The 23496-nt window shown below is 38.8% G+C and overlaps 1 protein-coding gene across 4 annotated transcripts; it reads left to right on the forward strand.

The window, feature by feature from the left end:
• The first annotated feature begins 5167 nt into the window (after positions 1–5167).
• il17rel (interleukin 17 receptor E-like) lies at positions 5168–19723 on the forward strand. 4 transcript variants are annotated; one of them, XM_061029613.1, is made up of 18 exons: positions 5169–5519; positions 7015–7042; positions 8060–8209; positions 9357–9466; positions 10179–10293; positions 10535–10579; positions 10894–11033; positions 11924–11995; positions 12096–12150; positions 12263–12426; positions 13016–13060; positions 15913–15970; positions 16125–16270; positions 16844–16903; positions 16987–17044; positions 18087–18218; positions 18902–18958; positions 19045–19723. In XM_061029613.1, exons 1-18 carry the CDS (start codon positions 5409–5411, stop codon positions 19146–19148), a joined length of 1650 nt encoding a protein of 549 aa, XP_060885596.1. In that variant the 5' UTR covers positions 5169–5408; the 3' UTR covers positions 19149–19723. The 4 variants fall into 4 exon arrangements, 3 of the variants coding, with proteins under 3 accessions (XP_060885596.1, XP_060885597.1, XP_060885598.1); XM_061029614.1 differs by having other exon boundaries at positions 18126–18218; XR_009665994.1 differs by lacking the exons at positions 18902–18958; positions 19045–19723 and adding an exon at positions 17799–18086 and having other exon boundaries at positions 5168–5519; positions 18126–18894.
• The last annotated feature ends 3773 nt before the right edge of the window (positions 19724–23496 follow it).

Below are 23496 nucleotides of genomic sequence, written 5' to 3' on the forward strand. Positions count from 1 at the left end.
CCGTCGTGAACGCGGAAATACACAGAAGATTATCTGGTCATGTGACGCAACCATGGGATGCACACTGCAAAAAATGGCAGCCTAATGGCATGCATGGTACCAATTTTCATTACTTAGGCTATTTCTATATTTAGAGCATAAAGTGACTTACAATTTATGTCAAAGTGAGATATTACTTTCATTCCCTGCTTGAGTATGGCAATACTTTAATCTTTAACCAACTATTCAAGGTTGAAACATGATGATCAATGCGTCATCACTTTAAGATATTTAGACCTTTTTCACCACTCAAATGCAATCAAGTTAAACATGATTTGATGAAATAAATGTATTTTCTTGTATATAATACGGTGTCAAGGCTCTTAAGGCTGTATGACTGTCATGTGAAGTGATATTTTTTGCAGCACAGGATGAGCAAAGATTGATCACTGCTCTCACTGTGCAGCTGCAGCATGAGCAGCTTACAGCGGCTGACAGCAGGTTAACGGTAAGCAGCCTACCACTGCATTATATCAAATTACTAAACACCAATAAAACATCTAAAGCAAGAAGTTTACAGTGATTCATTGTTTTTTTCATGCTAATGTATATGGGATTTTTTTTTTAAGTGCCTCATAATGATTTTACTAACATAACAGGAATATCACATCCATGAGGAAAATGTTAAGGGGTGTTTCCATAAAAAACAACAGAAGTTGAGGACGCTGCAAACACAAGTGTGTAGCTACAAACCTGGAGTAAAAGTAACATATTATGCAAAATACGCTTTACCATGTAATACCACTGATATGTGTCTCGAGTCTGTCTACAAACCCCCCAATTATGAGGAAAGTCCATCCTCTCCACCTTTTGCCTGCTCCACTTTCCAGGAAATGTGTGCTCACACAGGCCGTTTGGCGATGTTCCCTTTGTGACATCACAAAGGGCAGTAACCCCTCCCCTAGGTGGGTGACACTCTCAACAGCTTGAGGATTTTCCTGTCCTCTTGAGTCTGACTTCTCACTGTAAACAATTCGGTATGGTGCTAGCCAAACAAGCCCTTCCAGAGAGGGGGCGTGGTCATACACAGCTCACTTACATTTAAAGCTACAGAAACAAGAAAAGCCTGTTCTGAGCACGGCTAATTTGAGCGGTTTATAAGCATGCATGATACATGATCGGAGTGGATTTTTGGTGAGAAACTTCCTACACGTTTTGGGGAGGTCTGGGACTAATTTAAACTGGTTGAAAAGGAGTATTATATGTGAACTTTAAATACATTTGGAAACTGATCTAGTCAAATCTAGTCAGTCTGTTTCGTTGAAAGAATGGCATCCAGAATTATTAACTTTGGCCTTTGGGTATGCCTTACTATTTTGATGCAAGTTTTTTGCCCTTTTCAAAATGTAGCCTTAAAGGGGTCATATTATGCTTTTTCTGGTTTGATATGCTCTTTAGTGTGTTTTCCAAGTGTCCTGTGCATGTTTAGGCACATCTATGTGCAAAAATTCAAAGTCCGCGGAAACGCAGCTTCTCCTACCTCCTCCTGTTAGCTGCAGCATTAGCCGCATGTAACGCTCGGTTCTAGCCCCCCTCGAAAAAAAATTTGCCAGTCTGATGTCTTGTCAGTGTGATATCACTGATCTAAGTCCATTGGCCCAGCATCTCATGTTGCACGCCGTTAACTTCTGTAGCACGCTCACGATATGCCGTAGCCTGCGGTAGCACAGTAGTGCTAAGGTGCTAATGTTTTTGCTCCCCTCGGAGCCAAAGTGGCTGCATTCCCAATATGGTAAAAGGGGCGTGACATTTCCGAGAACCGTGCTGAGCGACTGACCAATTACGGCAGAGCCGACAGGCCGACCAATCAGATCAGACTTGGCCCACGTGGGACTCTGAACGTGGGCACTTCAGAGCCTTAGAGAGAGAGTCAGAAGCGAGCAGGTGCATGGAGCGGCAGTACATGAAAATAGACACTTTTTTCGAACTTTAGCTATTGTGAACATACTTTAGTAGGTACATAGATTAAATATATATATATATATATATATATATATATATATATATATATATACCCCAAAAAGGGCATAATATGGCCTCTTTAAGATATAGCAAAAAATAATTGCCTACTGGTAGGTATTAACTAACTACTACTAGCTGAATGGGTTATATAACTTGATGGAAATGATTGTGTTGCTTTTTAAAAAGACATTTCTAAAATAACATCCACATTTCTCCTAAGAATAACTTAATTTGACAAGTTTCTTTGTCAGACGACCCTTCTGGTGTTCTATCTGACCTCTGAAATATTAAGGAAAGAGCTGCTATTCATCCAAAATCTAGCCTTTATACAGAAACAACATAACATTGAGAAGTGACAAAGATGTGTCAATGACTTATTGTCACAGGGTTATTGTAGGCTATACAGAGAATCCACTCACCTGAGAAGAGAAATGACTGTGGGGAGTAAAATGGCTGTACTGTAATACACACTGTATCCCAGCAGATAGAGCCCTTACACAAAAGCAGGGGAACATGTGTATCCAATGCGAACAGCAACAAAAGGCTAGCTAGGTACCTGACACTGTTGTATCATTGTGTTATAATCATAAAATAGCTCTCTTGCGACATATAGTAGACTAACAAGTTACATGAAGAAATTCCTGTGTCAATAGCTCCTTCATTCATTCGCAGCAGGTCAAATAAATATTAATTTAACCCTCTTTCAACATTTTCAGATAAGGAAAAATTCACAACTAACTTTCTAAGTGCTATAAATCAGTTCATTGTCGATTGTTTCTTCATTTAAGACACACTTCATGTGCCTGTATTGATTTAAGCCAGATATGTGTGAGAGTGTTTGTCTATGTGTGTTTTCCTTTGATCAGAGTTGGGTAATAACTACTCTTCTATAAATAGGCACACCTAGAACTGGGTCACAATAACTATTCAAATTATTATTATTTTTTTAAAGGAAAAATGCTGAAGATGTAGCTGTTTTTCATGTAAACACATGTGCAAATGTGTACATAAGGATATGACCTTTAAGAATCAGTTTTGTTTTCACTTTATTGAGCCTCCATAATGTCGCAACCCTTTTATGATGTTCCACTTTGATGTAATACCGCACCATTTAAGAGAAGTGCTATACCTGATAGGAATACATAAGTGAATCTGTTTCTCTTGAAATTGTCCTATAGGGTCATTGTACCTCTTACACTTTCAGTATTTCCTTCTCTCTACAGTACCTGTGTTGACTCTGACTTGTTTGACCTGTGATTAACTGTCATCAAGACGATCAGATAACCTGAGATTGTAATGGAAGTGCTTGGAAGTTGCGTCTTTCCTGTCTTATTCCCAGAATGAGGGTTTGCAGGGAGTTGCCTCCAGACATTCTTTTAAATAGCTTTGCTGACGATAACTCCACGCTGTAACAGAACACTCTGCTCCAGGCTATACAAGGCATACTACAAGAACAAGAACTGTTGGTGTAAAACGTTGTAAATTACTACGACTATGTCAGAAATGCTGTGAGAATAAATCATTGCTGACGTTCTTTAGTGCTCTGTGTCACTCAGTTAAAGTGGAAAGTTCCAAGAATTTTAACATAAAGAGCGCTGCCAAGAGCTGTTACGTTATTTTTTTCTTTGTTTTACATAATTTGAATTAGGGCCCGACCGATTAATCAGCCGGATGATATTAGCATATCACTACTTTTATTTTGGATATATGCCGATATAACTAGCTTTATTCAATTTAAGTTTATAATTTATTTTCATATAGTTTTTATGATAATTGTTAATTGCTAAGTAACAATTAGGGCTTCAGTGCACTGTTGTGATCCCGACCAATAAAGCCTTTTGTTAAAAAAAAACCTTGTCTTAATTATAAATCTTTTTGACAAGTGTTTGAAAACAGCGTGTGAGGCTTAACCCAATAAATGTGGGTGTACATCGAAACCAATGCATCCCTTAAGATCCAAGATTGATTTAAGAAAGATATCGGCCGATATATATCGGTATCAGAATCATTTATCTCTCTAATATCGGTATCCGTTAGAAAGATCTCCCTAATTTAAATGAGTACTTTAAAGCAGCTATACACACACACACACACACACACACACACACACACACACACACACACACACACACACACACACACACACACACACACACACACACACACACACACACACACACACACACATATATATAAACAGTCAAACTGGGTGACACGGAAGGTGTTTTGTAATGATGAACCATCAGGGAATATCACAGATGCAGCAATTCTGTTCAGCTCTATTTCAATAGTTTCTTTCAGGATATTGTTTTGGTTTTTGGACCTGAAATTAACACATACATTTAAGTTTATTAAGAAAAAGTAGGCCTATATAACACCTCTTCTTTTTTTTAACCTTGAGATAGCCGTACCAGGTACTCTCAACCTGACAGTAGTTGTCCATGTAAGGGCATGCTGTTGCCGGAGAGGAAGTTTTCTGTGTGCCATCATTTGGGAGTTAAATGTCAAGCCCAATTCAGTCAATCATGACTAACCGATGCCCCTGGTTAAATATTCTTGGTTTGTAGAGATATCAGCCAAATGCTGGGTAACCTGATCTGCTTGTGAACATTTTGGACCCAAAACACACTTCCTGAATTTCTGAGTTCATCAGTTCCACTGTTTGTATTTTTGCAAACAGTGGAACTTCTTTGCCCTGGGCCTGTTGTGAACTCAATATAAGGAACATTATGTGTATATCAAGTTACAGCTCAGTTATATCCCCCTTTGACCTGACAGTTTGATTTCCAATAGGAATTTTGTATTACAAGTAAATGTAAAAAGTAATCTGTTGGGAAATAGATAGGAAGTTTATTATGAAACGGAAACTCACAGTATGAGATGTTGTGAAATTTTGCTGTCATCCAAGAAATTTTGATATGGTCTCACACTGCTTGTAGTGTTTGTGTGTGTATGTTGTTGCAGTGTGTCAAAAGTGGCATTTATAAAAAAAAATAACACAGGGAAAGAAAGAGGATGTGCTATCTGACTTGTGTGAAAAATAATAATGAAACAATTTTTTACATACAGTAACAACCAGTTACAACTATATTCAGAATCCATAAGCCCCGCCTCCACAATATATTTAAATCCAATCTTTCCAGCTGCTTGTGTTTCACTCTGTGTGCTTGTCTCTGCCCCACCACACACCACACATCACACTGAATAACAGGACAGTTAAAACTCAAGAGACGCCTCTTCATCCAGCTGGTAACCCATCCTTTCGCAGAGCCTCATCTGGTCCCAGCAGCAGCAGAAGAAAAAGAAGAAGAAGAAGAAGAAGAAGAAGAATAAGAAGAAGAGAAGAGGAATAGAAAGCGTAAGAGAAGAAACTGAATACAGGATCACTAAAAGAAGCCCAGTGCTGGATGACTAAAATGATCCCATGGGTGGCCTTGGTGATTTCTTACTGCTGTTTGGATCTGAGTGGAGCTGTAGGACTTGAGAGGATAGAAAAATGTCACACCAGATGTTCTCAGGTAAAAACTGCACCCTCAAGAGAAGAAATGAGAAATAAGACATATTTAAAATCGCACTCTTAAATATAGCCCTGTCCTTTTTATAACATCTTACTATTTCCTGCTATAGAAGCTGCTAACATCAAAATACACCATTGGGTATTTTTCTTTTTACAATTAGCACGACTGTTCACTTATTGCATTGTTTCAAACAAAAGAAAAAAATGACATCCATGTCCATCATAATACTTTGCCAGCACTACTACTACGACTGCTTCCACCTGTAAAGCTTCAGCTGCTAATACTACTAATCCTTAACCAGTTTAAGGAGTTTAGGGCTTTAGAGGTAAACCCTGAGCCAGCGTAAGGATTTCCTAGAAGGCTGTCCAAAGCATGAGTCAACTGGTTTAATTAGTTGTAAGGCTAATTCCTGACACTGGGTGTTCCACCTGTTGACTCACTGTATAAACATTTATGTAAAGGCTAATCATGACTTGCATTTACAAGCATATTAGAATTATTTTGTTTTCAACTTTTTTTGGGGTCACTATGTCCTCACACCTAAATAAACCAAAATAAGCTACATGTCATGTTTGATGGAGATGGCTAATAATTGCTCTATAAGTGTTATTTGTCTTTAAGCAGAAGAGTAAACTCTGTATCTTGTCTTCTCCACTCTCCAGTAGTACACAATAAAGACACATTTCTTCCTGTTCCTGTATGCCAGAGCACTTCAGGAATACAGAAATGTTCCTCCAGATTTGTGTGTGTTGATTCTGGAATGTGAGGGGTGTTGACTTTCAAAACATTCTTATTACCGATGAGGTATTAAGAATGATCTCATATGCTGTTGCAGAATGTTTGATACTATTTGTTCTTTTGTCAAAATCATGGATAGCTTGGAACAATGTAGCCTGGAGACAGATAAGTTTAAGCATAGAATGACCGCCAATGTTTGCCATAGTTAGGAAAACCCTGAAGCATTTCATGATGAGTGACATGTTCTAGAGTCTAGACTATACTGTTAATCGTCACTAGATGCAACAAAAGCATTTAACACTGTTCACATATATCCTATATTTCCTTACTGATTCATCAACAAGGATGTGCATGTTAAAAAAGTATTGCATGTGTTCATGTGTTTCCTGTTCAGTATTTACCAATGCAAATTTAGTTTAGAACCTTCCTGTAAGTTTCCCATGAAAGCAGAATAACATGACTCATTTGTGGCTACATTTTTTAATTATTGTCTTTTTGAAATGAAATGAAATGCATTATTGTTTGTAGCTTGTCATTGGACCACAACAAACCGAGACATAATTACTAATAGGCTGGGTTGTCCTGCAGGAGCAATGAGGATGTAAAAAGCTCACTGCTGTCTGGGAAATCCCTTCGACCTTTGTTCTCTGTGTTAAGAATGACTTTATTAATGGAGCTGCTCCAAAAGAGTCACAGAAAAGAGTAACACCCTGTTATGTTTAACCCGACTGCATCTTTTTTTCTTCTCTCTTTGCAGGGCCTCCGCTGCAAAACCAAGCCAGATTGTAAGTACATGTGTGGTTGCTACATCACAACTGCACTGATACTGCAAAGATGTAAAATGTTTGCATACCAGTATTTCACTGTTTTGTTGCCAAAGACAATGCTCAGACTTTCAATTCATGCAGGGTTTGACAAAGAAAACCACATTAAGAGCATCACTTCACAAACAAATAATTCCTTTCATTGAAACACATTAATCAATTTCTCCACCCATCACATGAGAAACCTTTGAAAACATAACTTCCTGACATGCAATGAAAATAAAGGATAAATACGTTGATCCAACAGTGCTTTAAAAAGCATTTCTGACAGGTGCGTTGGCATCGAATCGAACTGTACTCATTTGGTAATCAAACTAGGGAAGCTACCATATTTGATCCTTCCTGATACAGATTCCAATACCTAGGCTTAAGTAGGCCACAGTGCCAAACCAGTGCATTAAAATAAATGTAAATATTATTGCTGTAAATTTATTATCTAGTTTATACTTGAACAGATGTGTTTTGGTTAGACACAACTTTAACACTCCGTGAAAGGAGGCGCTAACCTTGAAACAAGACGAGGAACTGCAAGCTCAGCTAACGTTGGAAGCAGCTCGTCTCACTCAAAAAGTGCAAAAGAAATCTTGATTTTTACAATTAACTATGTTCAAATGCAGATTTAATTGTCTCCACACGGAAATAAAACAGAAAATATAGCTATTAGATGTGTAATTGTAAAATACTGGTTGCTGATATTTTGCACTTTATGTGCTAGTATGCTAGTAGCACCAACAACTTACGGTATGTAAGCTAATGTTTTGGGGAAGAAAAAAACAAGTAATTTCTTTATTTTGGTTCTTTGACTGGTTTACTTTTAAATGGATATGACCGTGAAAGTGATTTGTGCTTCCAAATAAATAACAGAGGAAGAAAAAAAAGAATTGCTCATAGAGTACATAAGAAACACATAGTTACTTCTTCTCTTAAGCTGTTCGCATGTGCCTGAATGTGTTTTGTTTCTGGACCTTTCCTGTTTAGATTTCTTTCGTCCTCCATGTCAGAACCCTCCTGATGGTCTCAACACCTCCTCCATCTTCCACAACGTCAGCCTCTCCACAGTCATGAGATGTGAAGGGAGGCAGAAGTGCTCCCTACACCTTAGAGTCAACACTGCTTTACAACTTTCTGGTAAGTGTATTTGAAAACGATATTCACAGTCAGATTTTATTTGAAAAATGCTGCTTAAGCTCTTTTTCATTCTTCCTGACCGCCAGAGGCAGTGGATAAAATCAGTCTTGTGCACGTGCAGGTCGAGTATTTAATGTGACCTGGGATGAAGCATGACGTAGCTTAAATAGCCCACATGAGACGTCCCTACAGAATCTTCTTGCCAAGATCTCGAGTTCCAGAGAAGTATGGCGGTCATCCAGAATTCATAGAACCGTGTAACTCTCGTTTTTCAGTTTTAAATAAAGAAATCCAGCATTTTAATGTGTAGAGTAAATGAAGCAGGTTATCTTTAATGTGGTGCACAGTTAAGGAAAATGAATAAAACATGAACAATTTCCGTTTAATTATTCTCAAGAGGCAGATTTTTAAGGCATTTTTTTCCAACTCTAAAGTTCCTCTTTGCTCTCTAAAACTTTACTTCTGTCAGGCTATTGTTTTCTTTGTTTTATGGCCACTTTTGTGTGGCCGAACAACTGCTGTTGTGTACAGGGATTCATAGTGAGTTTTTCCACCATGAATGCTCGTCACAGGTACAGCAATGATGTAGTGGCAGTCTCTTATCTAGAAGTAAATTCTCCATAACTGACCTTCACATCCACACATGATGTGAGCTCAATGAGGAAGTTTCAGCTGTGACTGCTGTATTTGGGTGTTGTTAGGCCAACGAGTTCATTACCCTTATGACATATTTAGGAAGGAAGTGTCATTTATGAAACCAGACACTTTCCATGATTCAACTTCTGCTTGTGCATAATAAATATATCACTCTATGTTTTTCTGTTCCCAATCAGCACATAGAACGCATGATGAGTAAAGGTTATGGTCAAAGCACACATGCAGGAAGACATCGACAATAGACATTATTCACTGTCCGAGCTAGAGAGAGGAAATCCTTTGATCCTCAATGAGTCATCTGTCTACTCATCTGTCTGACGCATATTCTTTTTCCTGTATGACATGTAATCGAATGCTTACTCATGCTTTGTCATTTTTGTTTGTTTAATGGTAAAAGAGGTTTGGTGTGTTTGATAACTGCTGTGTACCTTGTGCTTTCTGACCGTCCTTTTAGACTGTCCTCTGATTTTAATATGTTTATCTCCCAAAGAGTCCTTCCTTGGTTTGTCCATCTGCATTGCCACAGAAGGGATAATGAGCAACTGCCAAATCCTCAAGCCATGGTCAAAAGTCAAAAGCCATGGAATATCTGGACTTCAGGTACTGTTAAAAACAAAGGCATCATTGGGATATCTGACACTCTGTTTACATATTTTTTTATCGGTTTTATTTTAGGGCTGTCAGCATTAACTGGTTAATCGCGGTACAATTAATGGCGGAATTAATGCATATTTTTTAAATTGATTTAATCGCATGCTATTTTATCCCATCAGGCTTAGCGTAAAGCGTCTCCGTATTGTCACAGCTATGTGAAATAACAACTCCCGCTGTGCCGTAGAATGTCACATCATTTCACTTAAAAAAACTCAGCTGACGAACTAGTTTTCAACATACATCTTACGATGCACTCAGACACATGATCAGTATCTGTATCCCGGGGTCACATGGTGTTTTGGGTTTTGAAACATCAGACACCCTCACCCACGGGCGTTCCTGTACACCCTGTACTGCAGCTGCTCTCTTGCATGGGTGACCATAAACTCCTCCATCACGTTGCTGAGTGGGAGTGGGAGCTTGTTCCTCTGCCCGTACAAAGCACCTGTGAAGGGTACTGGCTGATCTTCGGCTCAAGGCCCCTCCACTCGTTCAAAGTTCATGTTAACACATTAAGTTACTTTGTCAAGATACTGCTTTGTTATATTTATGAATACCTAAAATCCAAACCTGTCCAACAGTCGCCATAAATTAAACTGCTGAAGCCTAACAGACGTGTACTGTAACAGTTTGTGTGTTTTTATTTGCCCTCCTCAAGGTGGAAGTTGAGAATGATTGCACGGAAATTCTGCCCAGCCAACATGTGAAAGTAACAGTGAAAACCCTGGAGAACTACTGTGGCATGAGCTGGACGGGCACCTACATAGCTCCAGGTAAGGGCACGTGCTCCTTATTATGCAAACACACACTCGTGGAACCACGATGAATGGAGTTTTAATATGTAACATAGTCAATAATTAAAGTCAGTAAGTGGTGGTGTGAAGGCTCCAAGTATTTCTGTGTAAGAGATAAACAAGTAGAAGATACGCACACAGGGGTTATGTAACAGTTATCCTTTTTTATATTGCTTTTACAATTTACACTTAATTACTCCGTTGCTTATATTTCTTACAGATTGTAAAAGTGAGGATTTGAAAAGGCATGTCCCAGAATGCATCAGTAAGTACTTTTTTTTTTTTTAAATCACCAAACTGGGCAATGCATTGACATGTTCAGCGTACACTGTTATAGATTCACAGTTGACCTTTTGACCCTTTTGTTGGTACGGCGTGGTTAATTCAATCAAGCAGTCGGTTTTCCTCTACGAATGTTTGAGTACATTTCTGAGGCCAAAGCAGTCAAAATGATTTGATTAAAAAAATGAAAAAAGTGGAAATTGGGATAATCAAGCAAACCCCTCAGTGGGTCCCAATGCTCACCTCCAGAAGGATGTTTGAGAATTTCACACTCACATTGTCCTCCGTCTCTTTCAGCTGGGAGGCTTTCATACAACATAAAGCCGCAAAGGAAGGAGCTGAGTGTTAGTGTGTCAGACATGCTGGAAGACCACAACTACCACCTCCGTCTGTGCCTTAAGGATTTCATCTGCGTCAGCACGGGGGCATATACACTGGTTAGTCTCCATTCATTCTGCAATCATTCTCAAGGCCCTACAGGGTTATGCATTGAGTTGGAACAGATGAGTGCAAGGAAACTGGAACTTCAAACAGGAAGGGCTTTTGTGTAACTGTTGAGGGAAAAAAAAATCTTGAAACAGTACAAGGGCTGTGGGAACTATTGTGTTGCCTAAAAGCAAGAGGGACCTAGGTTCCCCCGGGAGAGGTTCTCTAGGGGCAACCGAGCTTAGTGTGAGTGCGCCCTTTTAATGAAAATCAGGCATTCTGTTAAACATGTGACTGTGGCCATGTCTCCAAATCATTTGTGGATGTCAGAGCATCTCCTCTTGAGACCATTCCCCTCAACAACGCTCAACAGATTTTTCGCCTTGTGTGTCTGAATCTTCTCACTCATTGGCCTTTTTCAAATGGAAGTTATTCCATTTGAATTTTTAAGAGCACAAAGCAAATGCCACAAAAGAAGTATTCTCCATTCCATTGAAGTACAGTCTGTGTACTGTACTGTGGCTTAGTGGTAGAGTCTGTCGTCTCTCAACTGTGAGGTCAGAGGTCCAATCCCCTGCTCCTGCAGCCACATGTCGATGTGTGCTTTGGGCATGACACTTTGACCCCAAATTGCTTGCCCCGCTGATAAATATGGTAAGTCAATACTGATAGACACTTTACAGAGCAGCCTCTGCCATCAGTGTGTGAATGTATGGGTGTGACCTGTGTGTAATTAGCACTTTGAGTAGTGAGAAGACCAGAAAAGCATGATACAAGCTCAAGCCTGTTCACCATTTACCAATAGGATTGCTCAATTTATAATAATTTAAATTTAAAAGAAATCCTTTTACACCCGTTCAAGTATGATTCATAAACTCATGAAGCGTTGTTTAACTTCCAGATAAAGAAGGAGGAACCTGTAAAGAGCATTACCTTCCCATACTTGCGGCCTTTGCCCTGTCTCTGCATAGAGGTAAAGTACTAACAATAAACCTATTGTGCTTTTTGAAGATCTGTTTACGTAGATCACTTTCATTAAAGGGATTGTACTTGAATGAATTGATTTGTCACAGGGATGGTCAGCAGTGACTGATGCCCCTAGGGTGCAAGTTTGCCCTTTCAAAGACCGTGAGTCACTTTAAGTACACCAGAAAAAATCCATAGTAAACTGATTGTGAAATGTGGTACTTCCAGAGTGAGAACATATCACTGAAAATGTTGTGACCTCTCCTGACTGCAGGTGTCGAGGAGCTGTTGTTTGGAATAAACTTTGACCCACTGGAGGAGACGCTCTCATGGGAGCCCGCCTGTCCAGTCACTGCTTCGGTCGGGTTGTGTCAGAGAAGAGAGGACGGTGTCTGCGTTGATCTGCCTCATGCCTCACAGAATGTGAACAGAGCAAAGGTAAAAGTCTCTCACGCTGAAACTGCAAATGTGTTGGCGTTGCTTATGTAAGTCACAAGTCACTTTAAATGGGTGTGAATGTTTACTTAGAACGCCCGAGATAGCACACATTCTACTGTCGGCACTCCAGAAATGCGACACAGGCAATAGCCTGTCAGGAAAGTGTTCACACAAATCTTTTTATAGAACATTGTTATATGTGGTCAGGCTCTTGTACGGCTTACCAAGCAGAATAGTTACAAGAAAAGAAGACAGAGCCGGCACACCTGGCTATCCTTAGCCTGAACTCTGATCAGATTTAATCAGAGATAGTTGCTGGATTAACCTGAGCTGATGTCCCTGAATGAGGGAATTCCCTCTGATAAGTAAAGCATGTGACGCAGAGAGAATCTCCCATCTTAAAGCTACACCAGCTGACCCAGAAAGAAAAAAGAATCCAGTCTGAAGCAAAACAGAAGAGTGGATATTGTTTGGATCGACTATTTTTTATTAAATACTTCATCAAAAATCTGACTTTTAGTAGTTGCACACCAATCTGTGTATGGATAAAGTTATTTTTCTAATAACTATATCATATTTTCTTTTCCAGATTACATTTACGAAAGTGGATCCACATCCTCAACTGTGCATGAAGGTAATAATCAAGCTCTTTGGTTTTTAGAAAAAGTATTTGGATGAAAAGAATGACCTGCCTCTGTTTGGGGATGATGCTAGAAGGGTTTCCACTGAGCCACTTTATTTCTATAAAAGGATACCTAGCAGTCCATCAGTACGCTTGTCGTAATTACAGTAAAGAAAGGGAAGCTGTGTCCAACGTCTCCTATTCCAGCTAATTTTAAAAGTGAGAGTTCTCTGGTAACGTATCCACAAAGCAGAAGTCCTGTTAGTATCATATACTCTGTGTTCTGTACTGTACATCATTATCTGTACTAGTTTACAGCAGGGTTTAACATTTTGCTGGTCGACATAATTGTAAGACTGACGCAGAGCTGGCTAAACACTGAAGCTTCCGTGTCACGGCAACCCGAGTGCCCAGCGACGCTAGGAAGGAAGGGTTGGGGGTCAGAGCCATTTTGGTGCCCTAGGCAAGATTTCAGCAGTTGCCCCTTATATTGCAGACAGTTTGACCACCAAAGACAATATTCATCCACTTAAGAAAACTGGCTTACAGCTTTATATTTAACAGAATGTCTTTATTAAAAAAAAAAAAAAAATACTTATAGACAAACATTTATAAAATGGTAATAACACTAATATGTCAAAATAAAATAAATACAAATAACTAGTGTAACAGAACAAACAATACCAAACAGTTTAGGGAGCGGAAGTGGTCACAGGCGACCCAGGGACAGCAGGGGATGGATTTAAATGTTTCTGATTGCATCTGGAGAAAGAAGATGAGCATTTGTGAAACAATCTGCATTTTATAATATAGTGTTTTATTTAAATATGATTTTCTCTTCTGAGCAGTACAGAAAACTCAACTCAATAGTTTTCCTTTCAACCAGACCTACAACATGCACTCATATCTATTCACAGATAACTTTAACCAGACCTACAACATGCACTCATATCTATTCACAGATGACTTTAACCAGACCTACAACATGCACTCATATCTATTCACAGATAACTTTAACCAGACCTACAACATGCACTCATATCTATTCACAGATAACTTTAACCAGACCTACAACATGCACTCATATCTATTCACAGATGACTTTAACCAGACCTACAACATGCACACATATCTATTCACAGATGACTTTAACCAGACCTACAACATGCACACATATCTATTCACAGATGACTTTAACCAGACCTACAACATGCACACATATCTATTCACAGATAACTTTAACCAGACCTACAACATGCACACATATCTATTCACAGAGGACTTTAACCAGACCTACAACATGCACACATATCTATTCACAGAGGACTTTAACCAGACCTACAACATGCACACATATCTATTCACAGAGGACTTTAACCAGACCTACAACATGCACTCATATCTATTCACAGATGACTTTAACCAGACCTACAGCATGCACACATATCTATTCACAGATGACTTTAACCAGACCTACAACATGCACACATATGTATTCACAGATGACTTTAACCAGACCTACAACATGCACACATATCTATTCACAGAGGACTTTAACCAGACCTACAACATGCACACATATCTATTCACAGATGACTTTAACCAGACCTACAACATGCACACATATCTATTCACAGATGACTTTAACCAGACCTACAACATGCACACATATCTATTCACAGAGGACTTTAACCAGACCTACAACATGCACTCATATCTATTCACAGATGACTTTAACCAGACCTACAGCATGCACACATATCTATTCACAGATGACTTTAACCAGACCTACAACATGCACACATATCTATTCACAGAGGACTTTAACCAGACCTACAACATGCACACATATCTATTCACAGATGACTTTAACCAGACCTACAACATGCACACATATCTATTCACAGATGACTTTAACCAGACCTACAACATGCACTCATATCTATTCACAGAGGACTTATTTCACAAAATGCATTTATGCTCTTAGACATTAATACTCTAAAGGCAAGAGCTTAAAACTATTAATGACAACAGGAGGAGGGAAATAAACATTTTAATCGACGAGGGTGAAAGCTAAATACAGAGATGTCAATAAATATAAAAGTAGGTTTTGTGTCCCAAACAACATAGCCACTATACAAAAGAAGTGTATTACTTACACTGGTTACTTTCTTAACATGAATAATCTTAACCTAATAAAAGTACAGTGGAAATAACTGATGTTAACTCGAGATAGGAAACACTGACGTTACTATCATCGATCATAACAAGGTAGCTTAACTACAACAGGTAAATAATTGATCCGTGCAGCACGTTACCTCTGTGTCTTTTTCACATTTTTCCTCCTCTTCTTCTTTTTCGTCCCTGGGCTCCCGAGGGCTTTGTTGTCGTTTTTTACATTACGGATGTTTATAAACTTCATGTTAATCGGTGTGGTCAGTGTCACTCACTTCTAATAAGTCGCCTGCCCTCCTCCTCCATAACGAGCAGGTAACGAGCAGCGGTGTTGTGATGCGCCGGGCCAAGCAGGAGGCAAGAAAATAGAGCCTTTTTAAATGTGATAGTTCTGTTTTCATGGCTTCTTTTGGATCATAACTAAATAAAAGCATGAAAATGATATTAGATAAATTATAGTTAGTGATATTTAAACGCATTTTTCCTTCTATTTCTTCTTCTTATCTTCAACTTTTCTGCAGCACTCATTAGCCCCTAGCATTTGCCTATACTGCCTATGCCACGGGCCGTGCAGTACCCTTTTTAAACACTACATGTCAGACTTACATGCTGCTCCTTTAAATGTGGTACAAAATGTGGTTTTTCTAACACTTGCATGAAGAGAATGAAAAATGTCTTATCTCTTTCAGTTCACTACAGCCTCTCAGTCCTGGACAAGGTGTCCATTTGCTGATGCAAGATTCCAAGGTAACACTTTTTTGTAAAAAGTTATCTAATTATAGCACAGCTCTGGTAATCAATGACAATTAATCCACATGATAATTACTTTAGATAACCTTCATTATCTTCTGTGGTGCATGAGTGTCCGTCATTTCACTGATAGCGGTGCAATAATTTCCAGCATTGGAGTTCACTGTGACGAGGCATCGGGGTCATGAAGACGTGAAGATGTCTTCACGGATCACTGCAAACTTTTCCATCGGGCTGTGTGTCAAATGGGAAGGTTCTACTGAGTGCAACATCACCAAAACACACACGGTGCATGTGGTAAGTATCACACAATGGGAAATAAGGGGGAATGGAGGCAATGCAGATCCCACATATTTATTTTTGGGTGTTTCTTGACAGCTCTGTGTAACACCGTATTTCAAAATACACATTAAATCTTCAATACATCATTGCATACATTTTCATTCTAATAAGCCTTTGAATGACCTCTAGTGCATCTTCAGTTACGTAATGAGGGAACTGTCAAAACATTCGTGTCATTTTGCACATCAGCTTCTGTGTCTTCTTTGTCACACAAAGGCAATTGAAGATAATTACACCACTTGAGGTAATGTTGATCGGCAACAACATCTGCCACACTCAGTCTCACTCTGTCAACATGTTTTCGTGCATTGTTGCAGGAAGTAGCTCAGTTAGGTTAGGTTTCTTTCTGCTCAGACGGAAAGCTATTATCCTTCATCAATCAATCATGTCGCCGCTGAATTGCTTCTGAGTAATGGCACGGAAATCACATTAAAGAGACAATACATCCAAAACAGAAACCATGTGCGTTCCAAAACACCAGCATGGTTACACTTGTAAGGGGTTTTGTTTCTTTTGTGTCTTTCACAGGAAAAGCTTAAGGCTGTCGACTTGAACCTGACAGGAGAATTACACAACACTTGCGTACAGGTATGTTTGTGAAGTAAACAGGACTTTTGAGATCCACTGCATGTTCTTTCACGACTTTGAATACATGTTTTGTAATTCGATAGGTCAAGAGGTTGGACACAAAGTTTGCTGCCACAGTCACTCACTGTTTTGAGGACTACAGTAAGTAGGACAACTACACTCCTTTAACAAGAGACGAATTCCTCCTTCTCCTATTTAGTCCCATCCTGTGTGGTCTAATCCAAGCTCATTCCTGTCTTAGTCCCCTTACTCTACACAACCTGAGGTGCCTCATTGTTTTGAAATGGAAAAAAGCTTCCCTTACTTTATTTTTTTAAAACGTTCATAACCTTAACGGCCGTCTCATTTCTAAAAGGGTAACAGCAAGCGTTACCTCTGAAGTTTGCCCTAAGTGGTTTCTTGGCATCATTTTGAAAAGATAAAAGGATCTTCTGCACCAGCATCTGTTTACTGCACTTAAACTTGGTGTGCAATGCTGGATGACGCCTTTTGGATGACGTCTTTTTTTGGGATTCTTTATAAACACACAGGCTCCTGAGAAAGATAATACCTTTGATGCATTGATCTTAACATATCTGTTTGCCCTCCAGTTTATTTAGAGCATTCCTGAGAACTGAGTACTGGGTGTATCATCTCGCTAACTGCAGAGCAAAGTTTCTAAAACCTTCAGACACACTTTTATAAGAATACCACTTCGACAGACCTAAACAAACAGTATACAAGCACCATAAAACCTAATAATTAGCATGATAATTTAGATTTGCAATACTTACAAAAGCTGTTTTTCCCCCTGGTTCCACTCTTCCGCTCCATGCTCAGGTTATTTTCTTCCATGTCTAACAGTATTTGTATGACATAAACATATCACAAAACACTTTTTTTTTGGACTACTCAGGCTACAGGTTTCAGAGTTGTGTTTTTCAAAGTAAGAGTGTGAAAAAGAAAAAGATTTATAGGAGCTGGTGTGGCAAAGATAAGTAGGACTGTCAAACGATGACATTTTTAATTGTGATGAATCACTATATTTCAATTGGTAATCGTAATTAATAGAATTTGTAAAAGGCATGCTTAGAATTGAAAGCAAATGTATTCACTTGGGACAAAATGTGCATAAAAAACAGAAAATGACACATGTACTGTTATCAAGTTTAGTCACACTACATGTTTTTCTTTTGTTACAAAGGTCATTCATTGGTCCTCAGACCTGTCATCTCCAGTCGAGCCTCTGGGGACTTGACCTGGGTAATTGTACCTGTCGGCGTGTGTCTCTCTGGCATCATAATTGTCACTCTGATACTCCACATACTTTTAACCGGTAGGTAGAAACTCACCCTGTCATGCTCTGACTGCAGCTTTGGTTCATTTGTTGACGCACAGTTGAATAAGCACTTGTATTGTAAATCGATGAGGCTCGGTTCCAGTTTCCATCCTTCAGACAAACACAGGCTGACGTTTCTGAGCCCTGTTCACACACTCTTTGTTAAGGCTAAGGAGTCACAGACTTTGCTTTAGGGAACAAAACACGATTAATTGTGTTCACTTGGTAAAATGCTACTATGTATGTTTGGTTTTCTCCCTCCTTGGCATCTCATTGAATGTTATGAAAGTACACAGTATGCAACATATTTGCATTAAGATGTTAGAAAAACTACTTTTTAGTTTGTGTATTTTATTGATGTGTGTGCTTACTTGATTACACATGTTTAAACCCTGACAAATCTGTCCTTTTATTAAATGTAACGTTGCTTTTTATTTGGTCTACCTCCTGAATTATTGGAAACAATGTCAGGAAAGAGAAGGGGAAGTCAGCAACCTGTTTACCATAACTAACTTTACATGCAGCATTTGAATCACGAGAGATAATTTGTGAGGTCAATAAAGAAAAATATGCATCAAGTTTGAATATTTTTCTGTCTGAGTCACTTCAGATTTTAATCAACAATGGTGGTTGTTTTGTCGGGGGAGTGCAAATCCTTATCTAATTGTATTTTATTTTAGTGTATCAGAAGAGGAAACAGGAAAGAAGTGCAGGCTGTACCTCTGAAAAGCAAACAGGTGAGATTATCACAATCTTTGTTTTTGGTTGACGGCATGCATTTTTAAAAACATGAAGCCTGAATATATTCTATTGTTTTGGTCAGATCCTGCTAACGAATGTGTGGTCACTGCATTACAAATACATGGTCCTATCCTTGATTCGCCTCCATGTGGGAACACAGAGAAGGCCAACTTAATCGCTCACTGACCAAAGAAAAGAACCCCAGTCAAAAGCATTATTGGAAGTTTAGAACAGTGAAGATGTTACAAAAAGCAAAATAGTTCTGTGTTTAATATTCGTACAAACAATTTAAATGTTTTATATTTTGATTGTATATGTGCTGGATTGTATGTTTTTTAAATTTTTTATAGGTATGGCTATTTATGTATTTTGTGTTACACTGTGTCTGCCTGTGTGGAAGTCCTGCGATAAAGAGAACATTTTGGTTGTTTTCTTGAGATGTCAACTTATTTATCTCGTTTCACAATAACAACAATGGTTTTCCCATGATAACGAGTCAATTTCTTGAGATCTGCCCCCACCCCCCACCCCCAAGACTATAATTAACTTATTATCACACGAAAACAACCAAAATGTATGTTATCACAGGAAAACAGAGTGAATACAAATGTATAGGATGCATGTCCTCTCAGGGCTTCCATATGCCTAGGTCAAACTTAATGTGTGTTTTCTTATTTAGTTACAACATTCACTTTTAAGCAGCTAAACATTTAACTCCACAAACAACTGAATGATATTTTCAATAAAATCTTCAAAACATGGATTAAAATCTGCTGTTGTTTTCTTTTCAACGTTCTGTTTTTTGTCATTAACACAAATCATTCAATCAAGCAATCACACTGATGTATAAAGCACATTTAAAAACAGCAACGACTGACCAAAGTGCTGTGCATGGAACAAAAGAGCAGTACAGCATAGTTACAGAAAAGGAGAAAAAACAACCACACAGAAATCTCACACATACATGTGTGCCCACACACACATGCACACAGACACACACAAATTACTAACAGTAAAATAATAACAATTGAAAAATAAAGAGGGAATAATATTTAATTTGATATGAAATACAAGCAACCTACTGTTATTAGGTTTTAGGTTTTAGTTTTCAGATGGTTCGTAGCCAAAATAAACTTGTTTTCTCTACTGATTTACCTGATGTTCAAATGTGAAGTTGGAATCAAATACTACTTTGAGGTTCTTAACATGTGGCTTGATGAGTGAGGAAAGATGACCTAAGCTGCTTGAGGTCCATTTTATGGCTTCAGGGGGGCCAAAAAGAACCACTTCAGTTTTACCTTAATTTAGTTGTAAGACCATTTTGGGCCATCTGACATCTTATAGGCACTGTCTAAGATAATTGGAGTCTGATTGATTTGTTATGGGTTTATAGGTGGATAGAGGTGAGCATCATCTGCATAACATAGGTGAGAAATGTGATTTTCCATGAAGTGGGAGCATGCAAATGGAGAAAAGAAAGGGGCCTAGGATGGAGCCTTGAGGGACCCCGCAGGATAGATTAGGAGTGGAATTGCCTATGTTCACTGTGAAAGCTCAGATGTTTGAATTGGAGATGAACCAATTCAAGGCGGTATCTCTAACACCAACAGCGTCTGGAGGCAATCAACTAGAGTGGTATAATCGACAGTGTTGAATGCTGCACTCGGGTCAAATACAATTAGGACAGCACAGTACCTGAATCGACTGTGAGGAGGAGATCATTATGGACTTTTAAAGTTAAGCATACTCAGTACTGTGAGCTACCCTAAAACCTAACTGAAATGCATCTAGTATTTTATTTTGATGACGGCAAGGCAAAGGTTTGTGCAGAACAACCTTTTCTAGTGAGTCAGAATGAAAAGGAAGTTTTGAAATGTGTCTGTAATTACCAAGTGGTAGAGGGTCCAGGTTCTTTTAATGTTTTACAGAGGTTGCACCACTACATGTTTAATTCAGGATGGGACTATGCCAAAAGCCAAGGAGCCCTTAACAATTGAAAGAATACTGGGGCCAATGAAGTCCAAGGCCTCCCTAAGGAGATGAATATGAACTATGTCATGAGGGCAGGTTGTAGATGTCATGTTCAAAGCAATTTCTTTAATTAAGGCTAGGGAGATGGGTTCAAACTAGTTCAACTGGGCAGAGCAGATGAGAGAGACAGAGAGACCTCTGGTTGGTTCTAAAATGTTATTACTAAAGCTTTCAACTTTACATATGACAGACTTCAATGTGTAGCGCAGTAATGATTTACCCTTTCTTAGTTAGCACTGCAAACGATGTTGAAACCTGTTTGTTTTAGAATTGTAATCTTTGAAAACAAATCAGTTGAAACATGGCATAATATGATAACTGGAAACGTAAAAATATGACTGACCAGAACCTCTGACACATTGCCATACTGTGTACTCTACAGTATACCTCTGGCCTTTTCCACTGTAGCACCTTATATTAAGAGAACTGATAAGAAATCATTTTTCTCTGAAGTCCTGCTGCATGCAAAGGACTGACAGGAAAGCAATTTTACATCCTGGTTGCATGCAATGAAAGATAGTTTCAACTCCAGACAAAGGAGCTTATGTCACTCCCTTCCATCTTACAAACTATTCCCATACCATTCTGATGTGATGTGCACATCTTCCTCTGTGTGGGAATGAGTTCCACTTGGTGTACGTAGGCAAATGATGTTGCTCAAACAGGGCACTGAAACTGAAAAGGAAAACAGAGAACTCTCTGTGCAGATACTTACCTAGAGGCCTTCCATGCATGCACAAGTACGCAGTCCTGCCTAGAAGCAGACAGTCACGCATGAGGAACTTGTTACTGTAAAAAATAAAAATAGGGGTCAGTCCTTCGGTGCGGGTGTACTGGAACAAGTTTCCTTGTTAGATTAGTTGTGAATGCACAGTAAACATGACTGTTCTCTGTCTTTCTTACTAATTTCTTTATGCAAAAAATCAAGCAGATGGCTATCCAACCAGCGTCTGGTTACAATTAAGGTTTTTATTGTCAGTTACAATGGAGTTCTTCCTCGTCACTGTTATCAAAATGCTTGCCCATGATGACATGACATTAAAAACATGCTGAATCACATCTAAACCAGAAGAAGAAAATCATTTCCTCTTAAATTACGGACCTATACATTTACACAATTGTAAATTGTTTTTACAGGAAGCAGGAAACTAAAGTGTCTTTTTTTTTATCTTTAAGCACAAGACTGATAATACGTGACAAAGCAATGAATACTGAAGAGTATTTTTCCCCAAATCTGCACACACAGTTTACGCTTCCTCATAAAAGGAATTTAATCTTCTCCCATAAGTCATAAAACGTGCCCTTGTGTGTGTTTTTGAAAAGAGAAAAGTTTGACCTTTACCTGGCTATTGCTGACTCATGATGAAGACACATGGAAGAGGAGGAATTAGTTTAAAATAGCAAACTGTAATTTAAAATCTTCATGACAAAGCAAAAATATAAAGAAACACACAGCAGGCTGCGATCAAAACAAGAATATAATAATATTAGAATTTTGTTTGCAGCTTCTTTACTTTCCTAAAGGGTAAGTTCACCCATTTCCCCCACCTATCATATACAGTATACTGTCACATGCATGTCATTTTTTATTTGCCAACAATTTATGTTTTTTAAAATCTTTTTCTTCTTCTTCTACTTACTTTCTTTTACCTTGATTGTTTGAATATTAATTTTTAATGGATTCTAATCAGAATTTGTATTCCTTTTGATCGCTATACAAATAAAGATTGATTGATTGATTGATCGTGAAGGGTATATCACTTTGGAGAATGTCAACAAAGAAACTTCTGGTCTGCATGCTGTGAATTATGCAACAGGTAACAGGAATTATAGGTTAAAGACATCACCACTCCTAAAAGATATTGTATGATGTGTGATCTGAGACAGGAAAGGTGGGGAAGAGAGCGTTTGGCAGACATCTTTCAAAGGGCCGAGACTTGAAGTTGAACTTGTGCCTGTTGCAACACGGACTGTTTTCATTTTGTACATGGTGTAACTGATCAACCGCCCAAATGAGCTCAACCAGCACCCAAAAACATAGACATGATATCTTTCACCCAACCACCCACCCACACACACACACACACACACACACACACACACACACCAAGTCACGTAAGCATATTGCAGAACACACAAATTCTAAGGGTGCTGGTGTATGGAATGAAATCAAAAGGCGCATGTGTTCTTTCCAGTTCAAGTGAGGGACCTGTGGGTGGTTCTGGCCTGAACTATGAGAAAGCGGTTTCAGATGAAAAGGTTGATTCATGGTGCTGGTAGGATAGTGGTTAGTGCACGCACCCCATGTACAACACATAGTACTCAAAGCAGGCGGCACAGGTTTGAATCCGTCCTGTCCCGCATGTCATTCCAGAATCTCTCTCTTTGTCCCCGATATCAGACTCCACCCACTGTCCTATCTCTAAATAAAGGCATAAAAAGCCCCAAAACAAACCTTTAAAAAAAGACAAGGTTGGGCTGATAAAATCAGAACAACAATGTT

The sequence above is a fragment of the Labrus mixtus genome, chromosome 22 (genome assembly GCF_963584025.1).
Source record: "Labrus mixtus chromosome 22, fLabMix1.1, whole genome shotgun sequence".
Classification (NCBI taxonomy): Eukaryota; Metazoa; Chordata; class Actinopteri; order Labriformes; family Labridae; genus Labrus; species Labrus mixtus.

Bases quoted from the DNA above. Each gene is read 5' to 3' on its own strand.
- il17rel (XM_061029613.1), top strand. From the start codon at position 5,409: ATGACTAAAATGATCCCATGGGTGGCCTTGGTGATTTCTTACTGCTGT. The intron at 11,996-12,095 runs GTAAAGTACTAA...GATTTGTCACAG, and splicing joins TGCCCTGTCTCTGCATAGAG to GGATGGTCAGCAGTGACTGA. The intron at 12,151-12,262 runs GTGAGTCACTTT...TCCTGACTGCAG, and splicing joins AGTTTGCCCTTTCAAAGACC to GTGTCGAGGAGCTGTTGTTT.